This window comes from Etheostoma cragini, chromosome 21 (assembly GCF_013103735.1).
Source record: "Etheostoma cragini isolate CJK2018 chromosome 21, CSU_Ecrag_1.0, whole genome shotgun sequence".
NCBI classification, from domain to species: domain Eukaryota; kingdom Metazoa; phylum Chordata; class Actinopteri; order Perciformes; family Percidae; genus Etheostoma; species Etheostoma cragini.
In genome coordinates this window covers 18,459,679-18,486,861 of record NC_048427.1, presented here as the reverse complement: position 1 = coordinate 18,486,861, position 27,183 = coordinate 18,459,679, and the positions used below count along the sequence as shown (strand labels likewise).

The 27,183-nt window shown below is 40.3% G+C and overlaps 1 protein-coding gene across 2 annotated transcripts in view; it reads right to left on the bottom strand.

The window, feature by feature from the left end:
• Positions 1 to 2,222: 2,222 nt before the first annotated feature.
• The window catches only part of LOC117937390 (1-phosphatidylinositol 4,5-bisphosphate phosphodiesterase delta-3-A-like), a 32,090-nt gene continuing 7,129 nt past the window's right edge, over positions 2,223 to 27,183 (bottom strand). For both annotated transcript variants that reach the window (XM_034861339.1, XM_034861340.1), the window contains exons 3-16: positions 27,005 to 27,116; positions 17,058 to 17,286; positions 16,159 to 16,288; positions 15,369 to 15,594; positions 13,663 to 13,864; positions 11,513 to 11,657; positions 11,218 to 11,370; positions 7,547 to 7,690; positions 7,305 to 7,458; positions 6,121 to 6,237; positions 5,736 to 5,914; positions 4,869 to 5,004; positions 3,287 to 3,436; positions 2,223 to 2,631 (exon numbers count right to left, since the gene is read on the bottom strand). In XM_034861339.1, coding sequence (XP_034717230.1) covers positions 2,483 to 2,631; positions 3,287 to 3,436; positions 4,869 to 5,004; positions 5,736 to 5,914; positions 6,121 to 6,237; positions 7,305 to 7,458; positions 7,547 to 7,690; positions 11,218 to 11,370; positions 11,513 to 11,657; positions 13,663 to 13,864; positions 15,369 to 15,594; positions 16,159 to 16,288; positions 17,058 to 17,286; positions 27,005 to 27,116 — 2,226 coding nt within the window. In that variant the 3' untranslated portion in view covers positions 2,223 to 2,482. The remainder of the gene's footprint in view (positions 2,632 to 3,286; positions 3,437 to 4,868; positions 5,005 to 5,735; positions 5,915 to 6,120; positions 6,238 to 7,304; positions 7,459 to 7,546; positions 7,691 to 11,217; positions 11,371 to 11,512; positions 11,658 to 13,662; positions 13,865 to 15,368; positions 15,595 to 16,158; positions 16,289 to 17,057; positions 17,287 to 27,004; positions 27,117 to 27,183) is intronic.

The window sequence follows — 27,183 nt, the reverse complement described above, 5'->3', positions numbered from 1 at the left end:
TTTCTGTCGACTTTGAATGAAGTCTGTTTTACAGTAAACACAAGCTTCACAATTGCCCCATTAACTTCCATTGTGGCTTGTTTCTCGGCTCCCGACTGCAACGATCTCGCTTAATACTGGACCAACAACAAAGACTGTTATCCAGGTGGAAAAAAAAGGTAGTTACCCTTCAATGTCCCTCCCTCAACACTATCTGACCATCTGTTACTGTATGGTATTATTTTAGCACCAATCACTCGCTGCTTGTGAAATAATAGTATTTGCTTGTGAAGATATTTCTCTGAGCTCTCGACATTTGACACCTAAATAACGGCATATTACTGTTTATCACTGTTTAAAAGTTTCAGATTAATTCAATAATGACTTAAAGCATTTAAAGAGTTTGTAACATTCCAATATCTCAAGTTTGACTTAAAATTTTTCATTTCGGTTTTATTAACTTCTAATAATCGGTATCTAGTATTGGTCGATCCCTACTATCCACGGCTGCCAGGACAAAGACAACCACTTCATTTGGCTAAGGCCAACATAAGGGTCTGCATCAAAAAGCTTAGCCCCCCCCCTCATTTACTTCAGTAAGGTGGGAATCACTAGAGGCCTGACGATACAATATCATCACGATACAATATCATCACAATAAGCTATATCACGATACGATATCATCCCGATACGCTATATCACGATACGATATCATTACGATAAGATATCATCATGATACAATATCATCATGATACGATATCACCATGCAATATCATCAAGATACGATATCATCACCATAAGATATCACGATACAATATCATCACGATACAGTATCATCATGATATGAATAATCACGATACTTATGTCACAATATGATATTTTTTCGATTTTAAACCTATTGCAATATTCTGCAATATAATGTAATTCGTTCCTTCCAATTTTTTTCTCAATTTCAAATAATGTCCCCAAAAGGAAACTTTGCCAACATTTGTTTAAACTAAAAATAAATATTTCTCTGTTTGTTCATCTCACTTCAATGTTATTCAATGGGACAAACTGACCAACACATATATAATAAAACATACATACTTGGCATCTGTGTATTGATACAGTATTGCCATGGAAAATGTTGCAATACTGTGCTGTATCGTCCCCCCATCCCCTACTGCTAACCTCACAATCCTTTAGAAGAAGGATAAAATGATTGTCACTTTGATAACACTTGGCACACCATTTTATAAACCACTGTGGAGTGTTTTGGTGTCCGATAAGGCTTTACACTGTGTTTCTTTCTTTCCTGGATTTGTTTTATCGTCTTACTGGTACCTAGTACCTGCTTGGTCTAGACCTACTCTATGTGTAAAGTGTCCTGAGGTAACTTCTTTTAAGATTGGACACTATAAATTGAATTGAAACAATATGCCCCCATAAACCTTGACCTTTTTTCAAGCAGTTCTGTTTTTAGTCTGAATGTATCTCAATGCTGCCAAATTAAGAAATCTCGAAAGTCATCCAACTACACTTTAGGCAAACGTGTTTATAGCCAATAGCCAGACAGACCTATTTTGTTTACCCGCAACTAGCAAACGCTCCGTGAACGACTAGGTTTTTTGTATTTTTTAAGATGCAAAAATGGCACAAATGGGGATGACGCTGTTTTTTTTTTTTCAAGATGCAATTATGGCACAAATGAGGTCACCGTCGTACAGTTTAAGAATGGAAAAAGCGAGAGAGAGAAGTTCTCTCCTTGCTGCATGAAGGGGTTTTGGTTTCAGAAAAGTTTCAGATGCTGTTCTATCAATGCAACATGCATGTTGTTTGAAGTATAGCAGCCTCCAGACTCCAAAAGCCACATTTTAGCTTCAGCTGAACTTTAGAGTTTGTTTGTGTACAGAATGTTACGAGTGGATTCAGTCCTTTGTGTTTTACAGTAGAGTCGCATTAGGACAGGATCACATTGGGACGGAAGGATTGATTACAGCGACCAATAGTTCTGTCAATGAACATTTGCATATCAGAGGTTAGGTTATAGATGATGTCTCCCTCACATACCATTTATAAAGCCTCCACTTACTTGTAGGCTTTCTACCCTACCCAAGTAATGTTTTCAATCACATAACAGCAGGCGTGTATAGATTATTCAGATAAATGACACTAAAAAAACAAGACTTATAGTTAAAAAAAGTCAGTTCCTTCAGAAGGTCCCAGACTTTAGCTACAAGTCTTATGCTGTTTCATTGGGTTGTCATTAAGCTCAAGTTTCTGCTCTAAAAATCTCTTTTAAATGAGGTGATTAAAAACAACAAAATCCCTTTTCTCCGTAAAACATAGACAGGTCGAGGATATAGCTGCAACATTTGTAGGTCAAGGTTATGACCGTTACGTTTTATAAATTAGGGCCTCGATTTTTTTTTGGCCTGGATCCGTGCAGACAGAGTATGTCCAGGCATCTCCATCCCATGGTGGCCTTCATGCTTCATGATGCTATGGGGTAGAGACGGGGTTAGGGGTTTTTGGCTGGAGACTTGGCCGGGGACTTAGCTGATGATTTTGAGGGACTGCTCTGACATTGGGTGACCTTAAGATGGATGAAGAGGGAGGAGGGCGAGAGGCTGGAGCCATCCATCTTGAGCAGTCGGACATGACGATATCCTGCAGAGAGAGAGATAAAGGAAAGAAGGTCAAGAGAGCGAATTAGCATTTATTAGGGTTGCGGAAAAAATCTTTAAAAAACGTAAGTAACGTGAATTTTTGCGACGGTTTTAAAAATCCCTTATTTTTCTTAGATTTAAATTATTTTTTTATTAATCCTTATCAATGATTCACCTAAATATGTTCTGTTTTTACAGTACAGCTACATCATATCCGTTTCCAGCAAAACAGAGTGCAAGCAGAAAATGCAGAAAAAGTTTTGTTCCTCTTAACAAATGAAATACATGTCAGACTGACAAACTGACATGTGCATCTTTTTTTAGAAAACAATCACTTTTTTTTTAGAAATGTCTCATGATATATTGTCTCTAGAAGTGCAATATGCAACTTTTGTTTTTGTTAAATAAGGAAATGAAAATCTACAAGCTACAGAGGGAGACATCTCACTTCTATACTATCTTTGTTGGGAGCTGCACATGCTCAGTAGCTAGGTAAGATCCCATGAGCTAGATAACTCTTTCTCCAACTTTGGTCAGTCCAAGGCAGGATTAGCCGGGAGACTAGGGAGGATTATCTGGGAGACCGAAGATAGTGGCAGGAAATATCGGCTCAAGTTGGGGTTTGTGCTCGAGAATCTAAAATCTACCACACGCACCTGTACGAAGACTTGTAAAAGGCAGGGTGTATTGTCCTAGGAAGTCATTGCTTGAGGTATAGTCATGGTCCTCCACCAGGAAGCGAACCAGAGCCAGGTCAGGAACATGGACGGTAAAGTTAAAGCTACAGTCCCATCGTGGGTTAAAGCCTGAAACAAGGAAAGAACACACTTACAGAAAAGGAAAGAACACACTTACATAAAAGGAAAGAACACACTTACAGGCTTATTCCCACCAATTTATGCAGTTTTACTTGATGGACTTTGTGTAAAATCATGCTCATTTAGTATGTAGTGTCCCAAGTTTACCCCCACAGCTTTGTCAGATGAACTCAAGTACACATTTATTAACACTAGGGATGGACTGATTCAGGTTATTCAAGGTTGATACCGATTATTAGTTATTAATCAAAACCGATAATGGATTTTTGGAACCAATATACCTACAAAAAACGTTGTTGAAATGCTTTGAGCAATCATTTAATAAATTGGAAACTATCAACATAATACCCACTGACAGATTATTTTCACACTGCCAAAGAACAACTCGATTATCGGCCGGGTCAATAATCGGTCTATCTCTAATCAGCACCACCTGTCACATTTCAAATGTGTTCATTTCAATTGATTTCAAACAGGATGGTATTTAATACTTTACGTCATTTAAAAGTGGATATTGTAACAATTGTCACTGGCTATGTTTCCATCCACACGTTTTTATCCGAATTAAGTGGTATTGAATAAAAAATGCATTATGGAAAAAGTAAATTTCAATGGAATTTCATGAACATCGACTCAAAGGAAATACATTCGGTCTCATTGGATATTATCTTGATCGATCCGCCTAGTATTTCCTCTCTGTCTGCACACATGGCAATTGTCAAAAAAGACAGATGGTAGTGGACGTACGAGGAGATGAGAGACTTTCTGAATTTAATTGATCAGGAACTCGCGAAGGAAATGGCCGACAAAGGTTAGGACAAGCCGCGGGACGTCCTGCGGAGTCAATGGTAGGCGCTCAAACAACGAGACGCTTTTACCTGGAACATGAGCACTAGTACAGTACTTCTCCAATATTGATCATGTGTTGGTAGACGGGATCCATTTTAGAAACACTTTTCGCAAATGTTTGCTTGAATGTTGTGCAATTCAGTGTGAAAATTAATGGAAACACTATAAAATGTCTCAAATCAATTCCACATACCAATTTGACCATAAAACAGCATGTGACGTCATTACCACAGGTTTTTATTGGCTTTAAAGCCGTTAGATGGAAACACTTTCACCCGCTTAATTCACATGAGGTTTTCACCGTACTTCAGATAATTTGATTGACACATGGATGGAAACTTAAATACTGTTTAGGTCAGTTTGCATTCCTACGCCTACCACTTGGAGTTTCAGAAGCCATTGGACTTTTTCAACCAGGGTCCACCTACAAGGTTTCTTTGGAGCTTCCAAACACATGTCATGGTGCCATTTAGCTACAATAAGAACTTTCCAACTATCTAAAGCTGTGGAGACATTTCTACCGAATCCATTTTATTTGACACGGGCTTTTGTCGATAGGGTAGGCATTTACCATTGTTGTCGACATGATGAGTTTTCTTCTTGTAGTTGTCTATGGGAACACCATGTATCTCCACCCACACATGAGGGTCCACAATCGAGCTGGGTTTGTCCCATTCTGGTTTAGGAAGCTGCTGAGCTGAAATAACCTGGAATAACAAGCAAATCAAAGCTTAACCCTTGTGTTGTCTTCCCGTCAAAATTGAAAATCAACACTTTAATGTATTTCAATTTAATGTAATTTAACATTAATAATGATGGGCTTATGTTATTGATGCAATATTGATGCAGGTTTCCAAAGTGCTGCACAAAAAAGTACTATAATAATATAGAATAACTAGGTGACAAAATAAAAGCACAATAAAAAATATAAAGTACAATAAAATAAATACAGTAAATTGGACTGCCAGCATACGGTAAAGGTATACATATAAGATCAACACTCTAGCTGGTGTTAAAAGCCACTAAAATGGATCTGAAAGTTATCATCCTTTAAATCCTGTAGAAGTCCGTAAATTGTGTGCAAGGTTGAAATCGCAGGCTAGTAAATGCTCTGTATTTGGTTCACTTCCTGTGTTTGGTACGGATCGAAGCAAAACCGAGACCCCAGAGTTCCGATGCGCTTCCACACCAGCCCAAACCAACTGGACTATCCAACCAACCACTCCAGGGTTCATTTTAGGTTTCAACCTAAGTATCCTTCCACTGCACATTGACAGTGGTAAAAATATTTCTTGTTAATGTATTGTTTTGGGGCATTTTAGGCCTTTATTTATATAGGACAGCTGAAGACATAACACGACACAGGCAGCCTGGAACCAGCAGTTTCACCTATTTTGCTACTTGCTTCTCATTTAGGGCAGGTTTGGCAACATCTTACCCGAACAGTGAGCAGGACAGGTCTGTGACCAGGACCTCCACCAACGTTCTCCGGGTTGAAGGTGGTGTCCGGCTGGCACATGAAGGGAGGCTTCAACGTGTACCCACAGCGACCATTCTGCATAAACCTGCCTTCGTTTAGGTCCATCTGTTCACCAGGTGTCTGAAAATTCAAAGCAACTGAAGAAAACAAAACTGTGTTAGCAGCCTAGGCCTACCACAGTGTTCTTTGGATACAACCACTGGGGGGATGTTGGGGGATGGGTAGTACACAATCAGAGCCAAGAGTGGAGGATAAGGACTAGAAAGCCTGGTGCCTGGGTAAAACTCCTGTTTACTCTGTCTGCTTGTATTGTGAAAAGAATAACCTAAAAATAAGCTCTCACCAATTTGACAGCCTCCGTTCCACATCTCCTGAGGGTTGTAGTTGGAGGACTGGAGGCGCTGGCCTGAGGGGTAAATCCTGCTGAGCTGGTGGGTGTTATGACGAACAAAATACGTCCCTGGAGGGGCAGGACAAGTCTATTTAGTCCAATAGTCAACAGAAGAAAGACTCATTTTGCTTTTGTCCTTGTGTTACCTGAACAAGGTAGAATCAACGGGTAACTGTATAAAACCACATCTTAATCAAATGTGGGAGGCATGCGAACTATTTACCTCTACTTTTAGAAAGTAAGATAAGTCTATAGACTGTAAAAATAATGGACGTGGCATCTGAGATGCCACCCGTAGACTTGTGGCCCACCGTTTTTGAAGCCTTGAGTTTGGTGGTACGGATGTCGCCAATTGCCAATGTTGTGAATGGTTGAAATGCCGCTGCGCTAAGCTAAACCTTAAAAAAGGAAAGTTTCCAAATTTCAACCTTTCCCAAGTGAATCATCCCGTCACCCATTACAGGCAGGTAAATGCAGACCCCCGGGTGCTGGCACCATTTATTTGGATGTACAACAGGTCGTACACGGAAAATCAGCAAACTTTCACTGCTAACGCTAGCGAGCTAGCTTGGTTGTTATTCAATTACATTTTATTTAGAGTATCAAATCATAACAAGAGTTATCTCGAGACACTTTAAAGATTGAGTAGGTTTAGACGACACTCTATAATTTACAAAGTCTTAACAATTCAAGTAATTCCCCCAAGAGCAAGCAACTAGTGCGAGAACAAAGTCCTTTTTAGGGAGAAACCTGGGACGGTGCCTTGCTCAAGAGCACCTGGCAGAGCCCAGGAGGTGAACTGGCATCTCTCCAGCTACCAGTCCACACTCCGTACTTTGGTCCGCACGGGGTCTTAGACCAGCAACCCTACGCTTCCCAACCCAACTCCCTACGGGCTGAGCTACTGCCGTCCCAAATTTAATACTATGAGTAAAATTGAATTGAAATCAAGTGAGAAGTAGGGTAATTTCCCCATAGACTTCTATTGAAACCACCATTGGAGTCGCCCCCTGCTGGAAATTAAATAGAATGCAGCTTTGAGGCACTTCTACATTGGCTTCACTTTTCGTACCTGAAAGCTTTGTCCATTATTATTACAGTCTAAGGTTAAGTCACATGCACACATTGTACAGTACCTGAGTCCTTCACAAGTCTTAGTGCTTCACTTTCAGAGAAAGAGGACATGTAAGTTGCGGGGGCCTTGGCTGCTTGTTCAAAGCTTTTAAAGGGAACACTGCGGGCGTAGACGACCAGCGCTGACAGCTCCGGACTCAGCTTAGACACACCTGGCTGAGAAGACACACACACAGGAGCCCAGCACATTACACCATGAGTTGGTGAGAGTCGCTGCTGTGTGGACAAAGGTGAGCTGACCCACCTTCTGGTCTTCTTTCTTACTGCCGGGTCTGCCTTCAGCGCTGCTGACCTCCTCGTCTGAGCAGCTGAGGTCTGAAGAGCTGGACGAGCACTCCTCCACCACGTGCATTTTCTTCCCCTTCACCAGGATTTTACCCTTAAGATCCTGCACACAAAACCAACACATTCCACACACACATTAACAGTTCGTTGGAAAATTATACTAATCTTTAAACTATTTTGGAATGATTAAAAATACCACAAGAGCTACAGCCACTGACTGCTCTGATCTCCACTTTTACTACACTAATATGACTACTATCACTACTACTGCTTACATTATTAAATGTCCCATATTGTAAGAAGTGAGTATTAAAAAGCAGGTCGAGGTTAGGTTTCAAAATCCTCAATCCACAGAGAAATGCACAAAGTTCGAAACTGTGCCTTTAAACAAGCCGTCAGGACTTCTGTACGCTGTGATATCACAACTATACTTTACAGTATGTAGGTAGAAAGTGCAGCTACAGTGCCGTTACAGTCATTCCCCAGTTACAGTGACGGTGCATAGAGCGCAGATGAGGAGGACCCGGAAACAGTGACCAATTAGAGCAGACCGGGCTTCGTCAGGAGGGGGGCTTAAAGAGATAAGCGCTATAAAGGGGTGATTCAGATAGAGGTGAATACAGGTATTTTCAGACAGACAGTATGCTAAAAAATAACATGTTTTGTTAACATTGAAGCAAAGATGTTCAAGTAGAAACCCAGAATACAAGTATCAACCTGAAAATAAGTAGAATGTGGGACCTTTAAGACCACTATAAAAGGACATTTACTGAAGTACTGGACCTGGACCATAGCACGCCCCTAAGCACTGCACTGCTAAGACTAACCCACAAGTACTAGGCTTCAATGGTATTTACCTTAACCTCCTAACCCTTTACCAAGCTCTGTGTTTATGTAGTAGTTACCCAAGCCTTCACCACCCCTATGATTCATATAAGACCCAGACACTCCCTCCTGCCTGCCCTTTCCATTACTACCCCCGCCCACATACTCACCTACTCCCTATATCCCTAATCTGCCTGGCAGTACATTCACACTTTGCCAGATTGTCATTGTTGAGTTGTTGTGTTATGATTTTGGTTTTTATCCTGTTTCTTTGTTCGGTTTTCTATTATTTCTCCGTGTTTCCTCCCTGGTCTTTTGTTGTTGTTCCTGTCTTGTGTTCCCCTGTGAGTGTCTGTATGTTCAATTTCCTGTTTTATTTTGAAGTCTGGGTCTCGGTCTCATCTTGTCTTGTAACCTGCATCTCGTTATCTCGTTACCCTGTGTATTCAGTGTCTGTGCTCCCCTCGTCTATTGTCAGATCGTTTTGTGTATTGCTGTGTGTGTTCCTGATGGAGTTTTATATGTTTGTTCCTGTGGCCGGTTGTTCCCTGCCTATGTACTCTATTTTTATCTTTCTTATTCCCCTGGACCTTTCTTAGATATTTTGACTTCATTTTTGCCATTTGGATTCATGTGTTGGTTGGACTCCTGCATTTGGGTCGCCTCGCACTCACACTTGTGACACTTTTATCATGACTGCTTGTAATATGATAATGTATGACAATGGATGGATACAAAAAAACAGTAGCCTACTGTTTTTCCATTGTAAAATCCTCAAGGAAATTAGAATAAAATCATCAGCGTAATTGCAATCACCGATTGAGGTGCCTCCAGGGAGTGGGATTACTGCAGAGGCGGGAAGTAATGTAATACAAATTTGTTCGTTCATGTTTATTGTCCCCACGGGGAAATTATGTTGATACTTTGTTACTTTATTCAAGTAGACTTTTCAGATATTTTTACTTTTACTTCTTATATTTTATCACAAATATCGGTACTTTCTACTCCTTACATTTTACAAAATTGGCTCGTTACTTTAGTTTTGTACAAGAGGTCGTCTATCAGGAGTGATTGTGAGTGCATTTCGGAGAATACCTCGGAAACATGCCTCACACCGCGAGCGGGCGTGCACGCCACACAAAGAAACAAGTGGGAGAAAAAAAAATAGACTGGCTGTCTAGAGGATAATCAGCTGAGAGTGTGTGTGTGTGTGTGTGTGTGTGTATGTGTGTGTGTGTGTGTGTGTGTGTGTGTGTGTGTGTGTGTGCGCTCTTTGACAACTGTAAGTCGTGTAACTGATGTCAGTTCATTTAAGTCATACGGGTCTATAGTTCTGGCAAATTTAATGGTAAGTTACCTAGTGGTGTTGTTTGTGTTCTTCACGTGTTACCTAGGTTACACCTGAGTGTTGATTCATAATGGTGACTGTTGAACGCCCTCGCTCCCGTTTGTATTTTAGGTGCATTATTTACATGCTACAGAACACTGCCTTAAGATAATGTAATTAATAGTGGGTTTATTGTTAATATTTACTAGCATATATATCATTCTTATGCATTGTGTATGGTAGCCTTTACAATGTTATTTCTTTCTTTAATTACCACACAAACCGCCATAGCTGAGCTACCCCCCCCCATGTTTATACTGATGCTTGATTGTAATAAAAATCAACAGAGAGAAGTTGTCTCTGTCTGGGTTTTAACAGACACACCTGCGGCCAAGTTGGAAACCAGAATCAGCTTTAAATCCATTCCTAATCTAGTTTCAAATCATTTCACTGGCGTTCCTGTTATTTTTGCATCGTTAATACCAAATTTAATCTAATAGGATTGTAATATACAGATTTATCACAGAATCACAATTGAATTCATATCTTGCTGCTCAGTCAGAATCTTATTAACCTGGAGTCCCAGTCTCTGTCACAATAATCATAAATGGGATTTTAGGCCTGTTGGCAGACATCCATTTAAAATATAGCCAATGGCATATACAGAGCCTTTTTTAATGTCCACTGAGTGCATGCGCAGACCCTGATTATTTGGAAATGTCGAATAATTGGGACACAGAAGATCAGAGAACCCAGAACCCATCCTTGCATAGGACTCTGACTGAGAGCCAGTCAATGGCTATTTTCTAACGTCATCCACATTCAACTGAAAAGTAGCAACCACACTCCAAATATCTAGCTGCATATCTTTTCAGGCAACTGCAAAACTGTGTGGCTCCAGTGCATGCAGGCTACTAATTCTACTTGATAGGTTGAATATTCCTTCTAAATGTATCCAAATGTATTTTCATATTTTTCTCTAAAGTATCGTACATCATGAATGAGAGGGACCTGTCTTCTGGAAACTGAAGGTTACAAGTCAGGGGCCCTGTGGTTGAGAAATGGTCAAGATCTAGATGTGAAGGGGGTCAAATCATAACAGGATGGGGCCCTAAAAGAGTTGCTGTCATTGAGTGACAATAACACACTTTGGATGTACTCGGGGACCAGAGTCGCAGAGGCCCACAAGAGAAGTGGTGTCTGTCTGATGATGATGATGAGAATCTCCTGAGTGTATGGGTGATGTTAGGAAGGAGTGGGTCCAGAAGGGACCTAAAGACTATAAAGGAGGGGTTGATTTTACATTCAATGAGAATCTTGGAGCAGTGCATCTGATTGCATGTCAACTATTCTAAAGTCATGGGATTTGTCATTTATGAGTCTCACTCCACATCACTACTATGTCTCATTCAAAGACACTATTCGTTGCAATAATATAGTTGTTCCAACGAGGATAGAACTTGAATGCGTCTCCTAACCTCTGGTGAAGGCAGGCTGTTAGGATCCAGATCATTGAGGGGTTTGGTGAGGAGTTTGTCTCCCAGGATGGATCGCAGGTGTCGCGCCATCACTGTCTGCTGCTCCACGGAGCAGTGGTTCTCCAGGGACAGGATCAGAGGGAAAGGAGATGCCTGGGAGAGAGGGATGATGGTGCAAAGTCAGTGAGAAAAGGCTTTCATTTGCCCACAGAAATTAATTTGGAAAGCATGTGTCTAAACTTTTAATACTCATCTGGACAGTAAAATTCAGAATTTGACCATGGGCCATACTCACTTTAAAAGCATATTCGTTGATCGTCTCGATGACTTCGACAAAGAGCACTTTGGAGGTGAGTGTGTGACCGTGATAGATGACTGGCTCTCCTTTATCTCCATCCCAACAGTCCAGCTCCACACAGCGGCAGCCATGATTCAGCGCTCTAAGAGCAAAGTCATCGTTAGGAATCTCTGAAACAGAGGTGACACAGTGAGTTTGTGACTAGCATTCTGTTGCCAGCTATCGGAAATTACAACAACATCCAGAGACCAGCTGTCAAATGCAACAAGGTCTAATTGGCATCTTTTACATATTTAATGAAGGATTTTGTATTTTTGTCTCATGTCACTCCCTTTGTGAGCCCCTTTCAACTCTCACAGTTGGAAAACCTTTATTCTAAAGGGACGCTTCTGAATCAGATCAGTCCACAACAGCTGACTTCTTGCACAGCAAAAGAGCAGCAGTCCTAGTCCGAGCTCCTTCCAGACGTCTAAGACCAGGCACCCTTCAAAGGAAACTCATTTTCTATCCATGAGTCCAGTACAATGCCTGCATCAATCCACCTGTCCAGTTCCACTCCCAACTCGGGCTGATGTGCTGATCCTGATCACAGCCACTTCACACTCAGCTGCAAACTGTCCCAGTGACAGACGCAGACACCGGAGGTCATGGGTCGATGAGGCCAGCAGAACCACATCCTCTGCAAAGAGCAGAGATGCAATCCTAAAGCCACCACACCTAACCCGCATTGCTCTTCCACTGGTTCAACCAGAGCTTCCAGAACCTTGCATGAGTTTTCCTAGGCAAGCGGACACCCCTAGACTTAGACGTCTCTTTATTACTCCTTTTACTCCAGCAGCAGTTTTCAGCAAGAAGAATACAGTATTTTGAGAAAAAGACAGTACAAAGATAACAATAATAACAGTAATATTATTAATAATAATAACAATTAAAACCTTTGGGTATAAAAAAGACATTTACCATAAATTATCAGTCAAGTGTCAGTTTTGAGTCAAGTGTTCAAGTGTCCAAGTATTTATGTGAGTCCAGGTGTGTGTGTGTGTGTGTGTATGTACTGTCCTCTTTACCATATTTGTAACTAACGCAAATCCACTGGTCTCCTTATTTTAAATGGTTCCCACCACTGTCTGTCTGCTAGAACACACTGTTCCCAAGCCCCACAAGTCATTGAAGAGGCATGGCACTCAAGACAGCCCAACAGTATGCATCTCAGGGCAAACATCTTCCCCCCCTAGCGCATTGCCTCTGTGGAGTTTATATAATTGCATGAGTGATCTCTCCCAGGGAAACTGTCCTCCAACGCTGCCACCTCAACAGTGAGATGGTCGGTCAGGTCTAGGAGTTCCTTAAAGTGTACCTACAGTGTTTTTACATTAAACTTTCAGTCAGGGTCAGCAGGTGTCCACCATACTGACAACCCCCCCGGCTGCTTCAAGGGACCCTGGGCTCTATCAGGGGGACAATTCAGAGCAGCCCCACTCATAGTTTACCTGGACATAGCATGTCCATTGTTTTACTTTTGATAGACTTTCCGTTGCAATATATTGTTATACAGCACATGTCTGCGATGGTAAGACTGATAACGAATCTCATGCGACTGAAAGATCAAGGGAGTCTTCATGTATCCAATAGGACCCTATTAAGTAGAACAAAAGAAAGGATGACTTAGCGATCTCATCTGTTTTAGCTGCTGATTAATTTGCTTTACCAGGCCCAGAAGGCTACATGGCAAAATATAGTAAATTGGCACTTAAAGTCAGTGCATATGTACAGGTATGTGTACGAAATGCAAATTGATTGAGTTTTCATTCAAATCTTTTGTGAAAATAATTTAAACTGAATTGAGGATTGCATTGTTACTTTGCATATCATCGCTGTTGGGCAGAATCCCTGTATTCTATATTTCGTCTTTTTTTTATATATATATATCATTGCCATTGGTCACTTTTTATGTCTGTTGTTTTCAAAATATTTAATCAGTGAGGGAATTTCATCTGATTTTGTCAAAGGTTTTGGACTTACTGTGCATGGTGCATTCACCCTACAGCAAAATGTATATTCAAATTGTATTGCAAAATTGCAAATTGGATTGACATTAGAATAAAGAGACCAAAAAAACGTCCATATACTCTATGTGGGTGTCCTACCGGATGTATGGCTCTGTGCTGCTGGCCCCAGTCAGCTGGTCCTTAGTGAGGTAGGTGTTGTGGGAGGAGGAGATGAAGTAGTGTGCCAGTGGGTGCTTCATGTCTTGGTAAACCCTAGCATGTTCCGGGTTCAACACACAGTTCTCCTTAGACAGCATGTACATGGTGAAACCATTGGGGGTCATGAACTGGTTCTTCTGGGCTGTACTGGGCAAAATGCACAAACACATATCATTAAAGTAGCGGAATTATCATATAGCGAGCAAACTGGCATTCAGAGTGCAGCTTGTTGTGAATTCCATGAAATATTTAACAATTTTAGTGCTATCATTTGTCTTTTGGTCATACATAACTGATGTGATTTTGAATTTTTCCAAAACACAGGACTTTCACCCAGGAGAGTGGGGTCCAAGTCCTCTGTGTGTCCTTAAACGTCCCGTTATTGCCGCGTGTCAGGAAAGTCACTTTCTTCTTTAACGGTCCCGTTATTCACGTAAACCCACCCAGGACCTTTCCCTAAACCCAACCGTCCCGTTCTTTCCCTAAACCTAACGGCATCAAAACAGACGCCAACAGTCCTGACCAAGCGCATTTAGACGCGTCAAACGTGTTATATGAAGCTAAAGAAGACAACCAAGCGTGTTATATGACACTAAAGGAGACAACCAAGCGTGTTATATGACGTTAAAGGAGACGACCAAGCGCGTGTTAAACGTCGCTAAAGGAGACGACCAAGCGTGTAACTGGACGCTAAAGGAGACAGCCAAGCGTGTTATATGACGCTAAAGGAGAGGACCAAGCGTGTTATATGATGCTAAAAGAGACGACCAAGCGTGTTATATGACGCTAAAGGAGACGACCAAGCGTGTGTTATATGACGCAAAAGGAGACGACCAAGCGCGTGTTATATGACGCCAAAGGAGACGACCAAGCGTGTTATATGACGCTAAAGGAGACGACCAAGCGCGTGTTATATGACGCCAAAGGAGACAACCAAGCGCGTGTTATATGACGCCAAAGGAGACAACCAAGCGCGTGTTATATGACGCCAAAGGAGATGACCAAGCGTGTGTTATATAACGTTAAAGGAGACGGCCAAGCGTGTTATATGACGCTAAAGGAGACGACCAAGCTTGTTTTAAGACGCTAAAAGAGACAACCAAGCGTGTTATATAATGCTAAAGGAGACAACCAAGCGTGTCACCTGACGCTAAAGGAGACGACCAAGCGTGTTATATAACGCTAAAGGAGACAACCAAGCATCTATTACGAGATGGGAGTGAGAATATGTTGCAAGGACTCTAAACCTTCATATTTGAGTTTAATTGTAAGTACATTACCAGCAGTTACAACATTAAAAAAATATATATAAAGGAAATAATTATGCGCAGCAGTTCCATAACTCAACTTTTGTGGTTCTCTAGGCTTCATTAGACTCTTAAAGGCAAGACATTTCTGATTCCGGTTTTAAACATTATAGCCAAACCATCTATCTTTTTTGGCAACCTGACTTGTTTAAATCCAATATTCCCTTTACTTTTAGCTCTATTATGGTCTATATTAACTCTTGAGAAAAGATGGCGAGCTGCTGGCTGCTCTGTGTTGAACATATAGTTGGTAACTTTACTGGTCTGCCATTTGGTGCTGGGCGAGTCGCGTCCCCCTTTTCCTGAACACCAGATAAATGTTGGTACTTAGCACCGTACCCCACTCGTTAAGTTCATAGGTGAGGATCAGGCTTTGGGCGTGGGTGACTGAAGCGTCCTCCCCTTGGTCCTTCAAGAATTCCCTCAGGTCCACAGTGGAAAGTACACAGCCATTGGCAGAGTAGCGGATAAACACAGCATCCAGCTCTGGTCTCCGTAACAACTCCCTGCAGAACACTTCGATCTCTCCGTGGTCCAGACGGCCGTCGGCTGACTGGTCACATTTCTATCACAGAGACAGAGACACAGATGATCAATCTGTGTTTCATAATTTAAGCTGGTCTCATTTCATCCAACAATACAGTCATCGGAGGCCTGTCATTAGTCAAGTCGACTTTCAATTACTGATTACAAATCAGAGAGGAGATTCCAGGATTTTCAGGTGGGGTGGCACAGGGGGGGATCCATAATCAGTCATGGGGGGTTGGGGCATTTTTATCAAAATACAGCACAGAAAACTTGCGTAGAAATATAGTAAATATTGAATAGGATAAAACACACAATATAATTCTGCTAAATAAAAATAAAAAATCGCATTCATTATTAGTTTTCCTTGTTTTCATTTTAGACAAATTGTATATCCAAATCCAATGGTTCAGACTGATTCTATAGTATCAGAATTTTGGGTAGTTGTCATGGAAACATTAATGGGTCATGTGACAAGGGTTGGGTGGAATATTGGCAGAACACGCAGCCAAGTGACAGTACTCTGATCTAATGGAAGTCACAATTGTCCGATTGACAGCACTCTAGCCCAATGGAATGGGGGGGGTGGTACCATCCCCGTTACCTGGAAGAGGCTACGGGCGTACTGCTCATTCAGGTCAATGTTGATCATCTGCAGCAGTGTCTGGACTTCGTCATAACTCATCTTATCATCGTGGTTCTGGTCGGCCCGACTCAGGTAAGCATGAATCCAGGTGACACACAGACATAGTCAAGGAAACAGCAAGAGCAGACAATGGACAGTGTTTGGTGGTGTTTTACCAATTTGGAGTTTTGTAGCACAGCAGTAATACTTTATCATAATTACTCTACATGTGACACTTTGTGTCGGTATTGTGTTTTGTTTTTGGGAATGTTTCCTTCAATGAAAAAAGTGAAGGATGGCAGAAGTAGCAACATATATTTTCTGTAGATACTTGTTACAGTGCGGGCATTTTGGTTCGGGATTCTAAAAGGTCTTTGAAGGGGGTTTATGGGGCCTGCAACTGTAATTATCTAAAAATGTATACAAATGTATTAGACTTATAATTGCATAACGGTAGATGATGTATGACTATTCTTGTCATATTGCCAAGAATACATCTCTGCATGCACAGTGCAGACAGTTCCCACTCAATGTAACTTAACATTTCTCCGCTCTTGTCTTAAATGGATGACATAGCGCTGCGATGCAATTACAATTAGTTAGCAGCTAGCAGACATTTAGCTGGCAGCTTTATCCCAACAAAACACCACAGTGAAATTCAGCCTGCATGCATGTTAAAAAAGCAAATATTCCACTCCCAAAATTTAAAATCAAATACCTACCAATGAAACGAATATTTGAATATTCGGATCCAGCACTAGTATCCACACTGACAGACTTAAAAAATCAGTATAATCAACTTCCTTTTCTGGAAGATTAAAATGAAATGCAAATATTAGGCCCTAACAAAAATTCCAAATGTACAGAAATTGGGATATTGGTCCAGTTTCTCCTTCTGGGTCATGTTTTCCACCCGTTCCTGCAGGGTTCGGATGCCGCGGGCCCAATGCTGAGCCTCCTCCTGGCTCTGGCAGAGGAGATCCAGGCTCTTGCGAGGACCTTTGAAGACCACCGTCAAACACCGTTGCTCGGGTACTGAGCCGACCATCTGCCGCAGCGTCTCTGACTGGCACCCCTCCCGAACACACTCCACTTCCATGACAGAGACTGAGGATGTGTGAGGGAAACAGACAGAAAGAGGTAGAGATATATAGGTATAAATAGGTGAAAAGAATTATTATCTATCGTGTTATCAAGTGATATTCTTGACATTGTACTTACATTTTAATAAATACTATTTGAATACTATTTAACCCTCATGTTGTCCTCGGGTCAAATTGACCCGTTTTCCTATATCAATGTTCATTTTAACTACCCAAAATAACACGATTGTTTCCACACAACGCTCTTTGGCAAGTACAAATCTCTACTTTCATTAATTTTGGGGTGTCTTATTCAATTTTACAGCATTTGTAAATTAAATTGAAGTGGTTTTGAAATAGCATTGAGTAAAAGTTGACATATTCCAGTCTGTGATTATCCATCAACATGATGTACATTCCTTTAATTTTAGTCTAAATAATTCCTCATTTCTGCTTTTCTAACTCAAACATTAGGTATAATTTTCTATGAATTAGGTTTTTTGACCATAAAAATCCATAAATAACTGCAAAACTAAAGTTATTAAGTCAGTGTTATGTAGTGTTGTAAGGTCAAAAACAGTCAAAAACATAGAAAAAAAGCGTCAAATGTGTTCAAAAAAAGGAAAAATGTAAGAAAAAGTAAAAGAAACATCGATAAAAAGCATCAACAAAAATGTTGATTTTAAATTTTTTTCCCAACTTTCTTTGAATTGTATTTTTATCTTTTTAATATTTGTGCTTGACCTTCCTTCCAAGGGTCTTGCTAGTCCGCACAGCATTCTGGGATGGGAGAAAAACATGCTCTGATTTATTGGCATTTCTTTAAACCAATCACAATCGTCTTTGGCTAAGCGCCGGACGGAGCCACGGTGCCGCTGCTAAATAGTCTCAGGAAGGAAGTTGTTTTGGTGGAACGTGTGTACGTTCAAAAGTTGTTTGAGTTGTGCGAGGGAAGACTCCGATTGGACAGATAGTCTAGCTAGCTGTCTGGATTTACCCTGCAGAGATCTGAGGACCAGGTAACCATAGTCCTCAGATTGGACAGATAGTCTAGCTAGCTGTCTGGATTTACCCTGCAGAGATAGCTAAGCAGTTAAGCTAAGCTAGCTAAATTGCCCACCAGTTGCAACCTGAAGTGGATGAGAATGTCAGATTGCCAGTTTTGGAAAGTTTCAAAAATTCAGTTGTTCTGACGGAATATACTTTTTCATACTTTCATACATCCACACCCACTCCATGCAGGGATTGGCCAGCAGAGTGCAGGAGAGAAAGAAAAGTGTGGCTGTTTGGAACAGCTTAAACACTTTACCCTTCTGACCTAAAGTAGTTTTTATTGTAGGCTAACAGGAGGAATAGTGAGAGAAAGGAGAACCTTTGTCTCGCTACAGTGCCTCTTCATGCTCGAATTACACAATCACAGCTGAGGCTTTTGATCTTTCTCTTTGTGACATTCCCTTACAAACTCACAATTTGTAACACACATTCACAGCCTACAGACAGTTCCCATCTCTCATTCTCTGCATCTTCAATAAACATTACTGTAGTAGTACTAGTAATATACAATTTAAGACAAATAATAACATTATATATCAATTTTACTTATTTTGCACATGAACTGTACATCTACACTCAAAAAGCGCACAACAACTCCCTTGACTCTTTCATGCTATTATTCTCTACTTAGGCCTCTGTGTAGTGTCTTTTTAAGGCGGTCATTCATTCTGAGTCACTTAAATACACAGAGATTGAAACACGAAGGCACGTCAGCAAAAACACACACAACAATATATTCATTTAATTATTTTTGTGGGGCTTATCTTGCGTATCGCTTGCTTATCGTGGCTTATCAGGTTGCAATTCCACAGACGTTCCAGTTTTTCTGGGTATCTATGTACGACTATTATTTGTCACACAGTACAAAAATAATGCAAGGTAAGTGAATAAGTGACGTGAAATGAAATGAAATTGAATATGTAATTAAATAATATAGCAACTAAGTCCCCATAGTATAGATGATATTGAGTTTAACCATATTATACTGTATATAAGTACTCAGAATGGAAAAAAATAAATACAGAAAATAAAAATATACCTAGAGCAATGGTGAGTGGTGAGTAGTGGTGGTGCAGGTGTTGTAGAGAAAGACAAAAAAAGAAAGAAAATCTACGTTAAAGTAGTTTTTTTATGTTCTTTTTCCCATTATAACTGACTGTCAAACTGGATGATAAAAGAAAGTTCTGTGGCGTTCAATGTCTGTTTGTTCAAGAGTTTAACCTGATCCAGACCGACAACAAATCACAACCATACATGGATGGGAGAATACTGTTGTTAAAACATAATAAAATATATGACACACTGGTATTGGATCAGTAGTCGGTATCGGCCAATATGCAAGTTCAGGTAAAAATGGTATTGAATCATCTCTACATTCAAGAATGCTGAAAAACCAGCTTGAACTGGATGTTATGTGTGTGATTTTATGTGTGGATATTATATTATGTGAGACAGTGGCCACACTCATGACAGTGCTGCACTGATTTAAATTCTTACTCAACTTGGACACAAACAACTTCAGGGGAGAGGTACGCTGTTTTTCCACACACACAAACCAAGGTTTTCCCCAAGTATTTATTCTCAAACCTTTTTTGTTTGTTCACCCGGCACACCCTAACGCTCATTTCCATATGCTTGGGTTCATTTATGTAGCCTACTTTAAACCCTCATGTTGTCCTTGGGTCAAATTTGACCCGTTTTCAGTTAATTGTTGTTGTTTTTTTCATGGACAATTAGCCGTCGAAGTAAGCGTTACATTAAAAATTTTAAAAACTTAAGAAAAAAAACACCAAAAACACTTTGTTAAAAGCAACCACAACATTGAAAAAGTGAGAAAAATGTTGGAAAAAGCGATAATAATGTTGAAAAAAAGTGACCAAAAAAGATTTTTGTTTTATGGTTGGCGGGAAGAAAACGCAAGGATATCAGAAATATGAAAAAAGTGACAAATGTTCAAAAAAAAACTACAAAAATGTAGAAAAAAAAAAAATGAACAAAAAGTCATTTTTTAAATTCTGTTTTGTTTTTTTTGTTTTTTTTAAATCGGAAAAAGTGACAATAAAAACATCAAAAACAGTGGAAAAAGTGACACATTTTGTTGACTAAAACAATAAAAAAAACGTCAAAAAAGACACAAAAGAATTGGAATAAAATTGACAAAAACATTGAGAAGCGTGTAGAAGAAGAACAACAAAAAAGTGGAAATTTTAACCCAAGAAAACACAAAGATGCAGGTTGAAGGGGAAGACAACACAAGGGTTAACAATCACATCTCCCTCTAATGGATTTGAATAAACCAAATGAAGTATAACTATTGACTTAACGTCTATTTGCCTGTGGTTTGGACCAGAAACTACACACAGCCTGAGAGAAAAGCCTTGTGCACTGTGTTTACCTGACACACACAGCAGAGAGAGAGAGAGAGAGAGAGAGAGAGGGGGGGGGGGAAATTCTGCACTGCTGTTCCTAAGGAACGTGTTCGGATAGTATGCAGCACATACACAATGATCTCTGCAACTCTAATAAAAGAGTCTTTGCTCCCCCAACATTTTTAACGGTTCAGTTCTAGATGTCCTAGATGTCCATCAGGCTTCAAACATTTCCACAAGCATCCCATTATAAGCAGAGATGGGAAGTACAAATACTTTGTTACTGTACTTAAGTAGATTTTTCGGGACAACTTTTTAATTTTATTCCTTACATTTTAACACGAAAATCTGTACTCTCTACTCCTTACATTTTACTAAATTGTTTTAGGCGTTTTGGCAGACATCCATTTAAAATGTAGCCAATTACATATAAATATAAATGTCATATAAATGTTCTTTAGCGTGCTCTCTAGTAACATCTGTCTGGTCCAGGTAGCTTTGTCATTCGCAAGGCTACTTATACTTTAAGTAAATTTCCAAGCTTGTATTTTGTTACTTTTACTTGAGTAAAGAAGTTAAATCAGTACTTCTACTTTTACCAGAGTATTTTTAACAACAGTAGCTGTACTTCTACTTAAGTATGGGAAGTGAGTACTTTTGCCATCTCTGATTATATGCATAACCAGTGGTGGTAGGTGTATTAGTATTGTACTAAAGTTAATTAGTTAGTGTTACGTAGTGTTAAACGTAAAAAAAAAGTGACAAACATTGAAAAAAGCTTCAAAAGTGTTGAAAAAAGGGACAAAAGCGTAAGAAAAAGTTAAAAGCGTCAACAAAAGTGTTGATTTTCAATTTTGACGAGAAGACAATACAAGGGTTAAAGTGGCTATATATATATATATATATACATACAGTATATAAACAGTAAATAGATTAAATACACTGTATATATACTGTATATGTATATGGTTGATTCTATCTCTGACTGTTGTTTGTGCATATGCACCAAACAAGAGTTCGGAGCATTCAGCCTTCTTGGAGACCTCGAATGGAGTCCTGTATGGGGCCCCTTGTAGGGGACTCTATAGTTCTGCTGGGGGACTTCAACGCACACGTGGGTGATGATGGAGATACTTGGAGAGGCGTGATTGGCAGGAACACATAAGCAGTGCTTGACATTTGAGCTGGGGGGACGGCAGCTGAGACCTGTCCAACCACTTGGGGGAACAAAGCATGAGCACATATGGATTTTAAATTACATTGTAACAATTTATGTAACAATTTGCCTTTATGAAATCCAAACTCTACGTATGGCGTAGCATGCAATAAACCAGAGTAAATCAGAGTGTCATCACCCATTTCCTTTCAAAGCCAGGCGCGTTTCTACCTTTGTGCTTTGCTATTACGATGGCCGATCTGTACCGTAATATATTTATATGTAATCTTTTGCATGTGTGTGTGCTGCTGTGCTGCCCTGTGTGTGTGCGTGCTGTGCATAAGCCTAGGTTCACTAATGCGCTGTTGAAATAACAAGGAAATGCTGCGTTATTGACTTTAGACCAGGTTTTAGTTGGTCAATGGTGCGATCACTTCCCGCTGCCTCAAGATAGCAATTTGCCCAGAATGCACCTGAACACACCTCCATATAAGACCAGCACGCCCATGGGCGCACAGATGGACGCATTTGCTATTTAAATAATGTTGGCACTGGACGGGAAATTATTTCATTTGGCGCTCCAACCACTGGTTTAATCTTGAATAATGCAGCTAATCATGTGTTTTTTTTACTTAAACTGTAAAATGCATGTTGTAAATAAATGTTGTGCTGTTAAGTTTCTAGTCGTTACCTCTTAAATGTGGACATAGTCATATAAAGTAGCATGAAATGGCAATACTTTGAAACTGAATACCTGGGTTGTAGCTAGTGGCTTTAAGGACTTGACATTCAGTACTTATTGTCATTGTTTTCTACATTAGTGCCACGTTCATGTCCAATGGGAGTTTCTGACCTGCAACTACAGTTTATTCAAGGCGTAGTTATGTCTGGGACTTGACGTATTGACAACTGGGAAACTACAATAATCTCAAATACTTAATGCTTTAAGGCTAAATGTTTGCCAAATTAAGTGTCACTTCTGAACCTATCCCCTTGTCAAGAGTTTTTAAAAGGATTAGAAACAAAAAAACAGTTTTTGTTAATACTCAGTCTCTCCAGAAAAACCCTAACCCTATGTCACTGATTAAATACAGAAGATTCAGATAGAAGTTATAAAAGAGACATATATAGGTAATGATCCAAGGTTTCATGAGATGCAAGACACAGACACACAAACACACACATGCATACACTAACGCACGCACACATGCAGGCAGGCAGACACACACACACACACCCACACACAGGGTATAACTCTGGTTAAGGAGTGGGAGGAACATGCAACAGAGGGTCTGGGGGTCTTCTACGAAAACATTTTTTCATTTGAATCCCATTCCCAAACACACACACACACACACACACACACACACACAGGGCCACATCACATGCACATATACTCTTGTGGTAATTAAAGACCTTGTAGTGTATTTAGGAGGCTAACGTAGTGCTTGAGTTGGGTGGTAACAGTATAGCACCAAACCACAGGATCCAGGGCAGACTCCCACCATATAATGTCCTATAATCTTATTGTTTGAAGTATGGCGGGGTCGGCCGCCCTTACAGGCCGAAAATAGTTGAGCTCTGTAATCAAGGCACCGTGTGTGACCCTCAGATAGTGGAAAAGAGAGGGAGTAGCTTTGTGAGCAAATCTATGTCTGTACAGAGTAGTAAGTAGCATTTACAGTGAACAAAAATAGATACTGTATATCCATGTTTCACCTTACACGCCCAGTCAGAGCACCGAGCTGCTTGGTACTAATCACCACTTTGAGATGTTTCTCAACCCTATGTTCGTTCGGTCATGTCGATCGTCCCCATGGGGAAATTATGTAGCAGCAGAAATCCCATCACATGGTATTTAAACATTTTTAAAAATAAAGAAATAAAACCAAAGCCACCTTGTTACCATACAGGATCTGCATTTTTAAGGAGTTTGATAGCCTGTGGAACAAAAGAGAGGTTGGATCTGTTTTTTGAAAACAGAGGACACTCAGGTCATTGTCCTGAGGGTAGCAGGTCAAATGAGGAGGAAAGGGGGTGCTTCTGATTACCCACAATGCTGTTTGCCTTTCTTAGTATTCCGTTTTTCTATATACTTTTCATACTTGGAAATGGAATACTTGATGGTTTACTGGACGTTGTTTTTATTATTTTTCTAATGTACTTTTTCTGTGCTTCAGTGGCGTTGCCATACCAACAGATGATACCAAAGGAGAGTCAGCTTTCAACAAAAGCACAATAAAATGTTTGAAGTATACTGCTGCTGATATTAAAGGACAACGGTTTCCTTAGAAAGAACATTCTTTGTTAGGATTTAGCATTTAATCTGTCAGTCCAACTGTCACATTTAGGTTTGTGATTGAGTACCATGCCAAGGTACTTATACTCGGCGACAGTATCTAAGGGCGCCCCTTGTATAAAAGTGGGTTTAGCGGACTGTGCTTTCCTAAAATCAATTGACATATGCTTTGTTTTGGAGGTATTTAAGATAAGGTTTGACTTCTCAAACCAGTCAAACAACTCAAGAACTGGCCCATGCTCCTCTTCCTGGTCATATAGGAGACTAAACAGGGCGGTATCATCTGCATATACAGTAAAGGACCTGTTGGGAAAAGTGCTGATGCAAGAGTTTGTATACAGGATGAACATCAGAGAAGGTAAAACACATCTCTGTGGTCATTTCATCAGAGAGTGACGTACCAACTCTGACTCGCTGTATTCTACTGCTAAAAAACTCAACAATCCATGAGACAACATCATCTTCAAGTAAAACTTATTCTGTTTAAATATTCGCTAAAATACTGGACTTGATAGTATTAAAAGCAGAAAAAAAAGCCTTTGGCTTCTCTAAATCAACGTGCAGAAGATGCACTACAATACTTTTATACTATCAGTATTTATTTATGCCGCAGGAGACTGAATAAGGCATAGACTATTTGAGTCTTACTTAATGTCCAGTTACTTTATTTTACTGTAAGAACGGTACTTCTTTGTTTGACACTTGTTTATGCTACTTGTACACTTATCTATCTCTGCTCTTGTCTTTGCTGTTGCAAACTGCAATTTCCCCCCCGGGACAAATCAGGGTTTTCTTAACTTATGCATTAGAGCTGCAACAGCATCTTCAACTTCTCTGGATGCTTGATACGCAAATTGCATCGGGTCTAGAAGATGCTGCGTATGACGATAATGTAGCTCTTAACTAGGCACTCAAAGCACTTCATTACCAGTGAAGTTAATGCAACAGGCCTGAAGCCATTAGCCTCTTTAGGCCTGGGGATGTTTGGCACTGGGACAAATGTGGATGTTTTCCAGAGAGTGGAGACTTTTTTCATGTTGAGAGAGGACTTAAAAATGTCCTCCGTGCAATATTTACGAACATCTCCTCCAATATAATCAGGGCCAGGGCTTTTTCCAATATTACAGCCTTTACATAATTGGAGTACTTCTGTCTATGCTTATGCCAAAAGGAATAGCAGTCAAGGTGAAAGCCTCAGCACTCATGTTGCTCTCAAAACAGCAGAAGAAGGAATTAAGTTGGTTTGCCATTTCCTTTTCCATCAGCATTCAGGGTAAAGGAGGGCTTTCCCCTACCCTTGTATGGAATACAGGTCATGTTTTAATATTCTTTCTAAGCCTCTCTGGAGATGCCAGAGAGGCTTCTAACTTCTGTTTATAGCTGAGCTGTATTTTCCATTTTATTTCTCTCTGTCTGTCCCTTCTTGCAGACTCATCCTGATTTTGGTAAGCTTTTTAAATTGCCAGATACCCAAGGTATCTTTGTGGGTATTTCAAAGTCTACGCAGAAACAGATATAATCTGACAGCCATGACTTGTGCATTAATACCCTGAGCATCAAATACTTCCTAGAGTGTACACTCAAAACATCTTTGCAAGGCTAAAATGCTATCATTAGTCCACATCTTAGCAGTCCTTACTTGAGGTTTTTCCCTCTCATATAGTCTCTTATAGACAGGGCGGAGATAGATCACATTGTGGTCAGATGCTCCCAGTGGAGGAAGCAGGGAGGCAGAATATGCATCCTTAACAGTTCCATTGCACATATCCAGAGTCTGGTTCTTCTTTGTGTGGCAGTCAACATACTGATAAAAAAGAGGACCTATTAAAATCTCCAAGAATGAATTTTGGAGCATCTGGAGAGAGAGACTCAAGTTTCTTTGAAGGTATTAAATATAGTTTCAGTGGATTTTTTAAAATCTGCTTTAGGGTGTATATAGACCACATTAAAAAAGATTTGACGAAACTCCCTTGGAAGATGGTAGGGTCGGAGAGAACATTTCTATGTTCTTGCTCCCTCAACATCACTGCCCCACATCACTCGTCTCTGATCTGAAGGCAGACCCTTTTTCCATACAGTCTCTCTGCTAGAGTTGTTTTTAAGATAGTTTGGTATTAACGCACCAACATCTAAAAAATTGTATGTAAGTGGTAAGTGATTACGCAGCTGTGGTGAAACTAACAAACAACGCCGCCAGTAGCATCGTGATCAAGTCCTTGGCTAGATTAGTTGTTTAAAATCACATAAAACAGGCTGATTATGCACCACAGGGCGAGATCCATGATTACTGCTATGTGTGGAAGATGGAGCGATAAAAACGATCACAATCACTCAGGTACACGTAAAAGAGAAAACAGCAACAAACAAATACCAGGGTGAAAACACCGTGCCCCCAATGTGAGTGGGTGTGGGTGGGGTAGCTTAGACAGTCATGTGTATGTGTGTACGTGTCAGATCACTGGAATTCTCCTTTAATGATAAATTCCTAAACTGGCACCTCATAGATATACAAAGTCTGCGCAAATCTTTCCCTTCTACAACTTGTCTTCCTCTGTTAATCTCTTGGTGTCGTGACAATGTCCACTTGTTATATGTAAAATGTCCTCCGTCTTGTACCCTGCACATAGTCCTTCTTTGGTCATATGTTTTTCAATCACGGATATTGCGGAGCCGACGGATAAAGGATTTTTAAGGCTGATACCTGAAGGTCAGGGGCCTCGACGGACCAGACCTAGTGCATTGAGTGATGTCAAATTCCTATGCATAAATAAATTGATTCTAATTTACATAAATAATGCGCAAGCACGCTGGCGCATACACACACACACACAAACACGCACGCCCATGCACGCACACACACACTTACAGGATTGTTGCTCCTTGGCCCAGCTGGAGGTTTTGTGGGACTGACACCACACTGTGACACCGTCTCCCATCAGCTTCAGAGTTCGTCTCTTCTGCCAGCGAGGCGAGCGGACCTTTACATGTGATGAAATGAATCCAGGAAATCTCATTGTTAGATGAGTGACAGTATACTGGAAGTTT